The sequence below is a fragment of the Macaca nemestrina genome, chromosome 7, assembly GCF_043159975.1.
Source record: "Macaca nemestrina isolate mMacNem1 chromosome 7, mMacNem.hap1, whole genome shotgun sequence".
Taxonomy (NCBI): domain Eukaryota; kingdom Metazoa; phylum Chordata; class Mammalia; order Primates; family Cercopithecidae; genus Macaca; species Macaca nemestrina.
Window position 1 is genome coordinate 10,906,195 of NC_092131.1, and position 13,754 is coordinate 10,919,948.

The window sequence follows — 13,754 nt, forward strand, 5'->3', positions numbered from 1 at the left end:
TGGGAGGCCAAGGTGGGTAGATCACGAGGTCAGGAGTTTGAGACCAGCCTGGCCAACATGGTGAAATCCCATCTCTACTAAAAATACAAAAATTAGCTGGGTCTAGTGGCGCATGCCTGTAATCCCAGCTACTTGGAAGGCTGAGGCAGGAGAATTGCTTGAACCCGGAAGGCAGAGGTTGCAGTGAGCTGAGATCGTGCCATTGCAACCCAGCCTGGGTGACAGAGTGAGACTTGGTCTCAGAAAAAATAATAATAATTGTTCTGAAACAATTGGATATCCATAGACAAAAAGCAGAATCTTGACTCAAAACTTACAGCTTATTTAAAAAAAAAAAAAACCCTCAAAATAGATCAAAGCCTTAGACGTAGAACATAAAACTATAGAACTTTTAGGGAAAACTGAAAAATCTTCAGAATCTAGGGCTAGGCCAAGTTCTTAGACCAGACACCAAAAGCACAATCCTGAAAAGGCAAAGCTGATGAACTGGATGGTGCTCTCTTAACTATGGTCTTCAAAATTCAGCCCTCTGGACAATAGACAGGACCTTCTCTAGGGAAATAGACCCGTCCGAGAGAAAAGACCTTAAGGGAATCATACGGTGGCACACAAGGTGCCTCCTGTACTGTGTGTGGTGTCAAATCCTCACTCATTCCAGACCAAGTGACGTCAGCCAACTCTGCCCAGGCTTCTACCAGGTTCCTGAAGGCCCCTCTCCTTTCCTTCTCTAGGGCTTGTATGCGATGCCTGCCAGGAACATTGCATTCCACATGTGCAATTCAGGAGCATGGGAAAGTTAGCACCCAAAAGCAGGTTGTGAGACGCATTTCATGGGCTCCTTGGAAGGTCCTGCAGGATTTCAGTCGTTCGGCTGACTTAATGATGCCTCCCCATGCTGGCTCTCCCTTCTTACTCCTTTGTCCTTCATTTCTCCTCCCCAGGATCACATTCACAAATAAACTAACTGCACGTAAGCCTTTGTCTCAGGCTCAGCTCTCTGAAGATCCCAGGTGAAAAGAGAAGTCCTTCTAAAAATGGCCCACCTGAGAAGTTAAAAAAAAAAAAAAAAAAAAAAAAAGACAGCTCCAAAGCCCCACCCCACCACATGTGCACACTCTTGCAACTCCCAATCACCTGTTTAATGGCTGACTCATATACAGACAGCTAGCTAGAGGGTCCTCTTACAAATCACACAGGAGGCAGAGGTTGCAGTGAGCTGAGATTGCACCACTGTACTCCAGCCTGGGCGACAGAGACTCCATCTCAAAAATAAAATTAAAAAAAAATAAAATAAAATCACAACAGGGCTGTTCCTGCTTTGTCTTCCATAGGAGAAGCCATCAAACTCATTTCTTAGAGAGTTTCTGACATGATTTTCAAAGCCAGTTTTATTTTTATTAAAGCCCAATTAGTTACATATACAATAGCATATTAATTTTACTGCATTATAATCTTAACATGGATAAAATGACCTCTCTTGTCCTTTTCTATCAGCTTCTGGTATAGAACAAAAATCACCAGAGACCATCCAGCATTGCTGTTGCTTTGCTAAGACATGTGAAGCTTTCACCTAGTCAGTGAGGCCATACTTTCACTGACGTTGCCTCAGCCATCTAGCCAGAGACTGAAAAAGTAAACCTGGTTGAAAAATCCCATGTGAATGTGGGCTACTAAAATGGAAATGTAATTTTAGTAGAATCACCTCTACCCAGATTTTGTCTGCCACGTGGCTTTCAGTAAGGAAGATAGCATCATCAAAGACAAAGCTTGATCACAGTCCTGGGGGTGATAGAGAAAGCTATCTGGAAGAACAGTCAAATAGAGGGAGATGGAAAGTATTTGACCCCTCTTGTGACTTTAAAAAATGTAAGATTAAATACAATTTCTAATAGCTTCTGAATGAGGCAATAGAAAAAGCCATCATTTGGTGTCTTAAAAAATCTGTAGATTTTTGAAATAGAAAAATTATTCTTTTCAAAATAGGACATTGGCAAAATGGGGGTGGGGAGCAGTTTCAGTTGCACTCGACTGAGTAAAGGTGACAGGATGTATTTGCCCACTAGTTTCTCTCCATGTCTTCATTCCCAGGGTACTCACGATTCAGAGATGAATGTATACTGAATGCACCCTGTACCAGTCTAATTTCTTTTGACAGCCTGCATTACAAATTATTAAAATTTTTTAAATTAGGTATCTTTGAAAATGGAAAACTGAACTAATGTTCCAATTTGGAGGAAGGGGGACTCAATGTAGAAATTAAAATCATGGTAAACTAATTTGCCAAGGGTGGGGGAGTGTTAGAAATGGTCTTCTGACTTTAACCATAATAACAACAAGGACTATCAATTAGGCAAAGAGTGCTCTGAGCCTATGTGCTGGCTCCACTACAATTTTTTTTTTTAATGTCTGGCAGCGTGTTTTACAAACTAAACCCAGCGAGACTACAATTCTACCAGAAGGTGCCTCAGATGGTTTTGCTAATAATTTTGATAAGCTAAAATGGAGAAAAACATCATTTCAATTATTCACTTTTCAAAAACCATCAATTTTAAGTTACAATATTAAACGTCTCTTTCTTCCTCTCTTCATCGCCATCAACCAAATGAAACCAAACCCTGGAAAAACCCTCACCAAAAGTTGAAGGGGGTAGGTAGTGACATTTTTGAATATGTTAGCATGCTAAAAATCTTGTCATTAATTTCTTGCCACTCAGAACTTGTGTCCAGTTTACGTGTAACTTTGTTCGAGGAGAGTAAGTTCCTTTAGAGAACTCGGGGGAAGCCAGCATTGCTACTGCCGCGAAGATACAAGTGCGAACCACCATATATTGGCTTTTGTTTTAATAGCCTTTTAACCAACTTTGTTAATGGACTGAATGCAATTTAGATATGGAACTTGGCTAAAACGTAGCTTCAATTGGCTATTAAAATTTAAGAGCCAACTAAGATAGCTAATTACAAAAAAGCTCCAGTGATAATGCTAAGCAGAATTAGTAATAGCAAATGACAGTCTGTCTAGTCTTATTCCCATAGGGAAAGAAACTCTTAACTGAGAAGTCAACCAGACAATGTGCAGCAAACCTAATTGCATTCCTGGTATTATGGCATACGAATCTGGCAGCTCCCTGGGACAAAACAGGGAATAAAATCTGCCGAACTCGAGGCAGAAAGCGACTGACCCTCTTTTACATGCCAGTTAGAGAAGATTCCAGGAAATGTTATTTCTATTCAGAGTTGATGAGTAAATGCTCTTTTACTAAGGAACATTCCTATAAAACCCTAGTGAGGACTGAGCAGTAAGGAAACAGACCTTCCAAAAAACACAAAGAAATAGATCCGTCACCTATGCAGAATTAGATTTTTCCTTTAGATATTTAGGTCTTTAAAAAGGCAACAATAAATATCTGACTGCTAAAAAGTTGAGTTTAGAGGAGAAAAATGTTCTGCTTTTTGCTTCATTACAGATACCCTCATTATGGCATCAGCTGAAGTGCAGACTGGCTCTCCTGTGAAGATTTATCATGTGTGGTGGCCACTTTGAATTGGAGGTACTGTAGTCTTTAACATTCCCTAGTCAAGTGTCTCCCTGCTGTGCCTGTAAATGTCAGTCCAGTTTTTTCACGGCTGTGCGCACAGATTAGAAACAGCAGGAGAGCTTGGGAGTATGACTACAATACCAGTAAGGACACTTGTCTTCGTGGCACTGCTCAAGTGATTCTTGGAATGCAGGACCCTGCTGTTTTCTAATATTTACACACAACTGGAGTCATCAAGAGCAGTAAATGCAGTCTAAAGGAAGCTTGCTTCTTTGTGTTAGGGACTTTACATTCAAATAGGGATATCAACAATAACATCAAAAAAAAATTTTTTTTAACTTTCATATTTCCCCTCAATTTTGTTGCTACAAGACCAACCAGGTATTATCATGACTGTTCACTTAGCTTGACCCTCCCTTCCAAACACGTTCTGTGTGCATCACACAGTTCATTGGGAACAGCAGGTGTTTTAGATTCTTGACCTCAAATTGTGTTTTTGCAGGCTGTGGTTTCTCTGACCTCTACAGGAACAGACAGGGCCTTGGAAACCATTCTGATGTCATTTCAACCACCTTTGCTTTCTGAACACTTTGCAGGACATATCAAAGACTTATTTTGGAGCTGCAGCACCTGGAATACAGACGGCTTCTCTTTCAAAAGTCTAATTAGAAACAAAAAAAAAAAAAGGAAAAAACCCCATTGCAACTGTATGCATATCTTAAGAAATGTCTAAATAGCCCTACTTAAAATTATGAATGCTAGGGCACACTGTATTAAAAAAAAAAAAATGGCAAAAACTACAACTACTTTTGCACCAACCTAATGCTTCGCCATAACTGTTATCTGTCAAGGATTTCTGGACTAGAAACTTGGGGTAGGGAGGTACACAGGGACTAGATATATACTTCTGCAATTACAATGTCAAGCAGATTGGAATGTACATATTACTTACAGTTAAACTGACTCACATGTTTGCACCAAAATGTTCTATAATAGTTAATGAAATAAATGAAGACATGAGAACAACTAGGATGTCTGTGTTGGGGCGGGGGAAGGAGTAGGGAAGAACTAAAATGTCCACATCAAAAGTCTTCCTAAGAACCTTAAAGGCATATTTCTCGACTTAGAAAAGTTCAAGAAGTAAATGTACTCTTTTCTCACCAGGCAATCTAATAGAATCACTTCCCAATTGTAACTTTCCCTGCAATATACTGTCCTAGAACTTTCCACTCTTCAGGTTTAGCAGACCCTTCAGTGGCTCTACTTTGACTTTTAAGTACTAACACATATTGGTTCCTTATGGGGAAAGTCTACACAAGTGTGTAGGGACCCTTCTCACATCTGAGAATTTTACCAACAACCATCACCATGAACTTCTGAACTATGATTTTTGTGTCAAGGCCAGAGAGAATATTGAATACAGCAATTTTTCCACTTTTAAAGAAACTGTTGCCCAGGTATTATACAGTGTTCATTTTAAATAACTGTGATGGGTTTTCACTGGTTTCTATAGGATATCAGAAGCAGACAGCCAACACACAGGAAAGTGGAAATAGCATTCAGACGACTGTTCCACCCTCTCCCCAAACTCTGGATTCACTCCTCCCTGCTGCACCCCAGGCACAAATATTATATTATCATCTCCATTCACATGGCTGCCATCTCAGAACAACGTTCTAACATTGGACTTAACTTAGTGTAAGAACACGGTTTTTTGAAGATCATCTGCAGTGGTTTACAAATGAAACTGAATTTTCTCCATGCAGAAGTTTTACAGGGAACTTCATGACAAGCCAAACTACAAAAATTCAAGAATGCTCTTCTTAAGTTGCAAAATGCTATGCCATCATAAACTCACCATTGTATGTACAAACGCATCCTCAATACAGTGGAAATGGTAAGCATTTTATTTGTGTAACACAAAAAGTCCTCTAACGCCGGGCGCAGTGGCTCAAGCCTGTAATCCCAGTACTTTGGGAGGCCGAGACGGGCGGATCACGAGGTCAGGAGATCGAGACCATCCTGGCTAACACGGTGAAACCCCATCTCTACTAAAAAATACAAAAAACTAGCCAGGTGAGATGGCGGGCGCCTGTAGTCCCAGCTACTTGGGAGGCTGAGGCAGGAGAATGGCGTAAACCCGGGAGGCGGAGCTTGCAGTGAGCTGAGATCTGGCCACTGTGCTCCAGCCTGGAGGACAGAGCGAGACTACGTCTCAAAAACAAAACAAAACAAAACAAAACAAAACAAACAGTTGTCTAAACTATCTGGTCAGCAGTAGACTGCATACAATTACTAATATAGTGTATAAGGCTATCTGCATGTCAAGACCCTTTTATAATATTAATCCTTTAATGTGACTTGTACTTTCTCTATCCGTAGAACTAAGTAAGTTACAAGCTTACAGAATAACCTGTGGAACTTTTAAAAAAACTAAAAAATTTTATCCATGCAACTGTTATAACTAAAAAATTAAGCAGGCATGAAATAGGACTAAGAGTAACACAGCTAAAGGACAAGAGTTGGATTTCTGTAGCGGCGGTGGAATCGTAAGTGAATTCTGATTTCTATGAATGCGGTGTGGGCACTAAATTAGAATTAATAAGTAAAACGGCATTAACTAAGTCTGTGTGGTGCTGGCATAAGAACAGACACATCAATGAAATCGAACATAGTCTAGAAACAAGAGCATGTAATCAAGCAAGCATCCCAAACCAGGGTGGAGGAAAGGTGGAGGAGATCATTTATTTAACAAATGCTACTGAAGTTACTGGCTAGTTGCTTAGGAAAAAAATCTTTGTGTTCCTCACCTCATGGCATACATTTACCAAAATAAATCCCATACGGATTGAAAATTTAGAAGCATTAAAACAAAAAAGCCTAGAAAAAGTCATGGTAAATATTTCTAATTTTTGGATGAAAAACATTTTAAAACAGTGACAGAAATTACAATGAAAGATCAACAGATTAAAGCGATAAAAGCTAAACTTCATAAAAATTAAAAACATATCATACACAAAAAATAAACAGGAAAAAGTCAGCAACAAAAATGGCAAAGAGTTAAGGTCATTACTGTATAAACAGTACTTACCAACACACCAAAAAGAAAAGAGTGATTAGTTTACAAATAAAGGTTTGGGTGCACTAGCGATTAAAAACAAAAAAAAATTACCTAATCAAATTATAAAAATAAAATTTAATGTGTTAGTCTGGGTGGCCTAAATAGCAAACATTTATTTCCCACAGTTCTGGAGGCTGGTTTGCAGATGGTCACATGACAGAGACAGACATCATCTCTCCCCTTTCCCTTATAAAGCCATTAATCCCATTCATGAAGCCTTCACCCTCATGACCTAATCACCTCCCAAAGGTCCACCTCCAAAGACCATCATCTTAGGGGTTAAACACAGGAACAATGCGGGCCACACCAACTTTCAGTCTATAACCCTCAAGGATGACAAAAATGCAGGTTGGGCACTCAGATCTACTGGGCAAAGTGTTAACTGATAGATTTTTGCAAAGCAATTTGGTAAGTATCCACAACTTTTCATTTCATAGTCTTTGACCCAGTGGCTCCCTTTTGAAAATCTAAGAATATTCACATGTCAATGAAGATTACTGCCCAATTTTGTTCAAAAACATTGTTTATAATATCCCAATACTGAAAACAACTTAAATGCCCAATAATACAAAAATGGTCATGAAAGTATCATAAATTCATTTTAAAAAGTTAAGAAAACATAGAAGTTATATTCATGAAGGATTTATAATAATGTAAAAAGTATTTAATGTTAACTTTAAAAAGAAGAATGTAAAGCTGTATATGAAGTGTAACTGTTTAAAAATAAAAGCGCATAGAAATGACTGAAGAAAATGTGTCAAAACATTAACAGTGGTTGCCTGTGGGTAGTAGTATTATGGCTGGTTTGTCTGTTGACACTTTTCTGTATGTTCTAAATTATATAAAATGGCCATGTATTATTAATACACCCTTATAATCCAAAGAATATAAAGCACATTAAAACAGAAATTTAAAGAATTAACAAAAATATAATGTTCAACTGTGGACATATATATCTCCCCACACAAATAAATTGTTTATATTTCCACCACTACTTTATTGCTATGCAACTTGGGTCTTTATATGCATACTTTAGTAATTCAAAGCAATAATCAGGGTTTTATAACTGGCTTATTAGTGTTTGATTTGTCTTAGATCACTACTGAAGAACACCTAGAAGCTATTTAACTTCAGGGCTTAGTTACCAAAGACTTATCAGTTGCTTTCTAAAAAATGTAGAGCACATATACATCCTCTTGTGTGAAGGACAAGAGCCTGGCAGTGGTGTTTATCCTCAACAGACTAGAAAACCTCAGCTCAATGAGGACCTAAGGAAAATGGCAGAGAAGGCAAGAGAAAATGGAACCAAGAACATGTTAAAATATGGAAGCTGGATTGTGAAAGGAGAACCAAAAATGGCAAATCTACTCCATTCGGGCATTGGAAAGAAAATAAAAACAATGCAAGATAAAAATACTAAATATAGAACTGAAAAGGACAAGAAAAAAATTACTCTGAATGACGAGGTTGCTTAATCATTTCTTAAAAGGGGAGCAGAAAACAACAGTACAAGATAGGGAATAAAAGAGAACGAGGGATGCAGCACACGAATCAAACTGGATACTATGGCCAGTAGTTTGTCATTAATTTCTGTAGCCTTGCCAATACAGTAACATTTAAGAAAATGCCAGCACTTACTTAAAACAATATGTGAGGAAATATTTGTTTTCTTATTATTTAACCAAGTTTTCCATGTTTCTATACTGTGAAAAATAAGGAGGCTAAGGCATATACAGAAAAACACATTGCACACAGTTTACTCTATTTTAAGCATTAATGTGTTTAAAACAGAACTTGAGAGTTGATTTAGGTGTTACAAATAAACTTGGGGGCATTAACACAGATAAGTACTAAAACCTAACATTCTACAGAAAGCAGGAGGAGCCTCTGCCCAAAGTCAAATTTTCTAATCTGTAAAGATATGTTGCTCTAGAACTTCAGGAGGCATTAAAAGGTTAATCTTCAAAGGAAAGTCTGTAGATGTTTTGCATTTTTCAGTATCTAACCATTGCAGTGATAAATGCTTCACATGATCACTAAATATCCACATAAGAAAGCCACAAGTTATAGTCTTTGTACTGGTTCATAGTTTCTCAAACTTGGTACAACCTTGACAATTTCTGGTATGTCCATATCCCACCTGTACATTTACTTCTTTCCTCAAACCGACTTGCTTTTAAAAATTGAAATACCTACTTTAGGTTTGCCCTAAGTAGTAGACAAATCACCAGTTTAATGTGATAACTGTATTTTGAATACATATTAAAATACTTAAATATTTAAGTGAAACTATGTCCATATACCTTCTAAACACACTGTGCATGTTATTAAGTGGTAAAGCATACCATCCGTCAGAAAATAGAGTCCAATCCCGATTTCTCTGACCAAGAAAACTCTGAGGAATGAATCACAAAATTGTTCATAAATGCGTTAAAATTACAAGCTTTTGTTCCCAAGGCAACTAAAAAAATTTCAGATCTTAAACTTTCTGATTACTGAAACTCTGAAGTGCCTGGTTTACTGTATAAATATTACATGCTATGAAAGTGAAACTTTTAAGAAAAATAAACTGTGAATGAATAGGATCTATTGATATCTAGTTCATAGGTCTTTCGTAGACAAAGCTAGTCTTTATGCAATCTTTAATTACACCACCACTTCATCATTTGCCACTTGTTTTCTTGTCATACAGCTTGCACACTGACATAATTCTTATGTAATCTTTCATTTATGTAGATTTTCTCTCGCATGGATACACTTCCTCCACTTTTTATTTCATATTCCTTTCCCATCTTTGTACCTCCTGTCTCATACAGCAGGTGCTTAATAAGATTTTGGAACAGAACAAAATCAATACGAATCAAACCAAACCTTACAGCCACAACATACTGTGCGTTTGTAAACAAAAGAGATTTTTATTTTAAGCTTTGCATTTCCTAAAAAGTGAGGACTCTGTCAAACATTTTTATCCACTCTGAGAAATGTACAATGATTAGAAAAGTGCATTATCATAATAATTTTCATATATATGTACTCCAAAACATCACAAACACACGGCTTTGGAATAACGTAAAGGGTATAATCTGAAGATTTTGAAATTTCATAAATTAGCCTTTAACGAATTGTACAAAATATTTATTTTTATAAAAAATTTGGTTTTCTGAACACATGGGTATTTAATTATTACTTCCACCTCGCAAGACTCACATGAAAATAAAACACTTCAAATAGAAAAGGAGAAAAAAGTCAAAAGAAAACAAAGAGAAGGAAAGCTGGTTCACAGCATCTGAATTACTTCTGGACTCTCTTTCTGGTTCTTGAACCTTGAAGATAAATCAAAGAAACTGAAATCATTAATCAATAATTGACAAAAGCAAAAGAACAGAAATATAAATATCTCTAAATATAGTACATTTTAAAATCAAATGGACTCTGGTGATTTGCAAAGATAAAACTGACATACAAAAGTATGACTGCTAAAACTCTGAAAATCTTAAAAAATTGGGTCATTTTTTAATATGTCAAAAAATATGCTGACAAAACCTACCTTCTAATCTTAAGCCATATAAAAATGCTTTGACTGATAAAACGTATCTAATTTTTACTAATACTGAAATATTTCTCTCCAAAATTTAAATTTATTGTAAAATTTAAAACATTATCTCCAAATATAAACCTCAGCAATATAGATAAGCATTCATTCCTTAGGGGGAAGAGATGAGGTCATGCATGTTATGAAAAGCAAAGGAATGAGTTGCTTTTTAAAGCCTATTACCTACACTCTTTAGGCAGGAGAGCACTGGGATACTGAAATGGAAAGTCTTTTCTGCTAGGAATTATACAGGTCCCAGATGAGTAGCCTCCTACAAAAGGATCATATGTGATACTGGTCTTAGTCCCTTATGACAGCTCCTATCTAACTATTCTTGGTTTGGAATAAATCAGTGACTCTCTGCTGGGGGCATGGGAATTCTGCCTCACCACGGAGACATTTCACCCCACCTACTACTCCTACTCCACCTCTGGGCGCAGCAGTCAGCCTGATTACGGCTGCCTAGTGCTGGCAAAAGAAGCAGGGCCATTTCTTTCCCACTGCCGCATGCTATGCTTTGCCAGGAAAGAGCAGGGGCACCAGAGTGAGGGACAGTATGGTGCTCATAATTAATCAATCACTGCACCAAAAAAAAACACAAAAGATCAATACTTCTTTTCTGAAAAGTACAAAATATTCTTTGAATGTGAACAAAATTCCACCATATGCATCTACAGGTTTTCTCATCATGGGTTATTTAGTTACTTAACATGAAAGTTAGTTTCAAAACTAGCATTTTTAATGTTTCCAAGTTATAGTTTCTGTTCAATCACGATACAGTTCAATGAATGCAAATTTCAAGTTTATATGAATATCCTTTTTTCTGCCACTCATAATACATACCTTACATACTGTACTATGACTGATTCTAAAATTTGAGTTTTTTCTTATATTTCTGTAACACAGCCACCTATTAAAAATATCCCACAGTAGATTTTTAGGTTTTTATTTCAAGAAATTTTATTTTTATTATTTTTTGAGAGGGAGTCTCGCTTTGTTGCCAGGCTAGAGTGCAGTGACACGATCTTGGCTCACTGCAACCTCCGCCTCCTGGGTTCGAGTGATTCTCCTGCCTCAGCCTCCAGAGTAGATGAGATTACAGGTGCCTGTCACCACGCCCGGCTAATTTTTGTATTTTAGTAGGACTTAGACTTTCACCACGTTGGTCAGGCTGGTGTCGAACTCCTGACCTCAAATGATGCACCCGCCTCGGCCTCCCAAACTGCTGGGATTACAGGCATGAGTCACTGCGCCCGGCCTATTTCAAGAAATTTGAAATTAATTCTGCACAGAAAACTGAAAATGTTGTGATAGTGAGATTTGGATAAAGTGTATTACAAAATCAAGGTCAATAATCAATACTGTATCTCCCTTTCAATACATTTTAAATCTTTAACCACACTACAAAGAACACTAAACTAACTATAAAGCTATATTCAAATAGCATTCTTCTCATTAATGTCTTAATTTGCCATTTTACTCTGAAATTAAATATCATTGCTGCTTATCTCCTTCAATCCAAAGTTTCTCACTGCAACTAAAAGGGCTACTACTGCCTGGAACTTATTATATAATCAGTCCTACGCACCTTGTTGACTTTGCTGCATAAATCAATTCAATATTTTCCCTAATAATCAATTCTAATTGTTACAAAAAAAATCTATCTTCTTATCTCTTTAATTTAAAATATAACCATTTTCATAATACACACTACTGGCAAAGGGTCCAATCATAAGTCTAATGTATGTAATTTGATATTTGGAAAATAACATACAAGTTTGGGATGCTTTTCTATGATTTTATAATGCAGTAGGAAAAAAAGTAGGACATTTCTTTGTAGGGTTCCCTTAAAAATATCTACTTTTTGACTAGTCATGCTTTCTCCAAAGATTCCTTAGGAATGGTCCAAAATCCAAGGTTCTTAAAAATAATACCAACAAAAGTAGCCTCCATTTTATGAAAAGGAGGGGGGAAAGTACACCAGCCATAAATATCATTACTATATTAGCTAATTTTTAGCACAATTCTGAAATACTGGCATAATTTTGAAATGCCAGAATATGCATGATTTTTAAAGGCTTATTTTGTGAGGGGAAAAATTACTTGCAGCAAATAACCAAATTTTCTCAACTGGTAAAAATTATGCCTTGCATAAAAATAAAAGGATTAGAGGCCTCTGTTCTTCTTGAAAACCATCCCATCACCTCCTCTCTTTATCTGAGAAAACCTACACAATACACATTTTGAAAGCTTTCAGAATGTGTTCTTACACAATAGACCCCCAACTATTCAAAATGAGTTTAGGTGTATCAAGAAAATTATACACGTTTTTAAAATGGTCTAAATAGATATTAAAGGAAAGTTGCTCCCATTTTGCTAGACATAGCATTCTGAAAGATCACACAGTGAGAAAAATCTCTTACCATACTGTAAATCATAAATTGTGTTTGAAAATAAAATTGTTAATGAAGAAACTGACATTTCTAAAGCTGCTGTTAGAGGTAACCATTCTTGAAACATGTTTGACACAAAATCTTAAAGCCCTAAAACACAGTATTCACTGAATTGCACTATATATCTTAAAAATCAAAAAAACAAATGTAATAATGTGTCTTTTCCTTCAAGTTACTTTTACACTGATAAATTTAAAAATATACATTTACACAAACTCTTGGCTTTTTCTTTTTGCTGGAAGCAATAACATTTTACCATCAGATAATATTTCCTCTCACTTATGATTATTTTGATAGTAAAATACCTTAACTCGCCTTGTACTTTAGGGGGAAAAAGTGAACTGTAATGGGGGAAATAAACAGCATTTTAAGAAAAGCAATTCTGAGTTTATATGAATAAGGGTGAATCTGATTATTCTTTATCTTCTTAAAAAGTTATGTCAAAAAAACTGAATTGTTCTCCTTAAATTATTTATGACTACTTTACTCTTTTGTCATTAATAACAAAAATACTAATATATTTTCTCATGGGAAAAACCATCAGTAGAAGACCTTACACTAAAAATTTAGGTTAAAAACTTTCATAATTATACTAGAATTTAAAGGCATTTATTTATCAAGACAAAAACCCTTGATGCTCATTAAGCAAAGTTCAGGTAACAAATGATGTCCAGGCAGTCAAGAGAGGGATGAGTCTTCCCGACACACAGCTGAGACTCTGCCTTAGACTTAATGAGTGTCAATCTCACTAGAACAATGCAGGATCTTTCTGAAACTAAAATTGCCAGTTTTAAAATTTAAGGGATTGTTTTTAAGGAATACTGCTGTATCTTTATAAATACTCCTTAATTTTGTTCCCACTCACTGTCATAGCTGCTGCTGCTAGCCTCTGGCTGAGACATGGTTCGATGTATTGCTCCTTGGGACTCCTCACTTCCTAATAACAAAATGAACAAGACACGGGAAAAGGGAAAAAAAGACAGTAGCGAATGGAAGACAGCAGCGGATAAAAGAGAGGGACTACTTCAAAACCTTTCACCTTCAGTATGAAGT

At 36.5% G+C, this 13,754-nt stretch overlaps 1 protein-coding gene and 1 long non-coding RNA gene across 11 annotated transcripts in view; one reads left to right on the forward strand and one right to left on the reverse strand.

Annotated features, from left to right (window-relative positions):
* LOC105467445 (uncharacterized) overlaps positions 1–4,174 on the forward strand; it is a 37,261-nt gene extending 33,087 nt beyond the window's left edge. For all 3 annotated transcript variants that reach the window (XR_011625568.1, XR_011625567.1, XR_011625569.1), the window contains 2 exons: positions 3,464–3,547; positions 4,038–4,174. This is a non-coding gene — a long non-coding RNA (uncharacterized lncRNA). The remainder of the gene's footprint in view (positions 1–3,463; positions 3,548–4,037) is intronic.
* Positions 4,175–9,746: 5,572 nt separating this feature from the next.
* LOC105467446 (VRK serine/threonine kinase 1) overlaps positions 9,747–13,754 on the reverse strand; it is an 85,265-nt gene continuing 81,257 nt past the window's right edge. For 5 of the 8 annotated variants that reach the window (XM_071099633.1, XM_011717052.2, XM_011717049.2 and 2 more), the window contains exons 13-14: positions 13,567–13,638; positions 9,747–9,979 (exon numbers count right to left, since the gene is read on the reverse strand). In XM_071099633.1, the coding sequence (XP_070955734.1) occupies positions 9,948–9,979; positions 13,567–13,638 (104 nt within the window). In that variant the 3' untranslated portion in view covers positions 9,747–9,947. The other 3 variants (XM_011717051.2, XM_011717050.3, XM_071099632.1) reach the window with 2 other exon arrangements.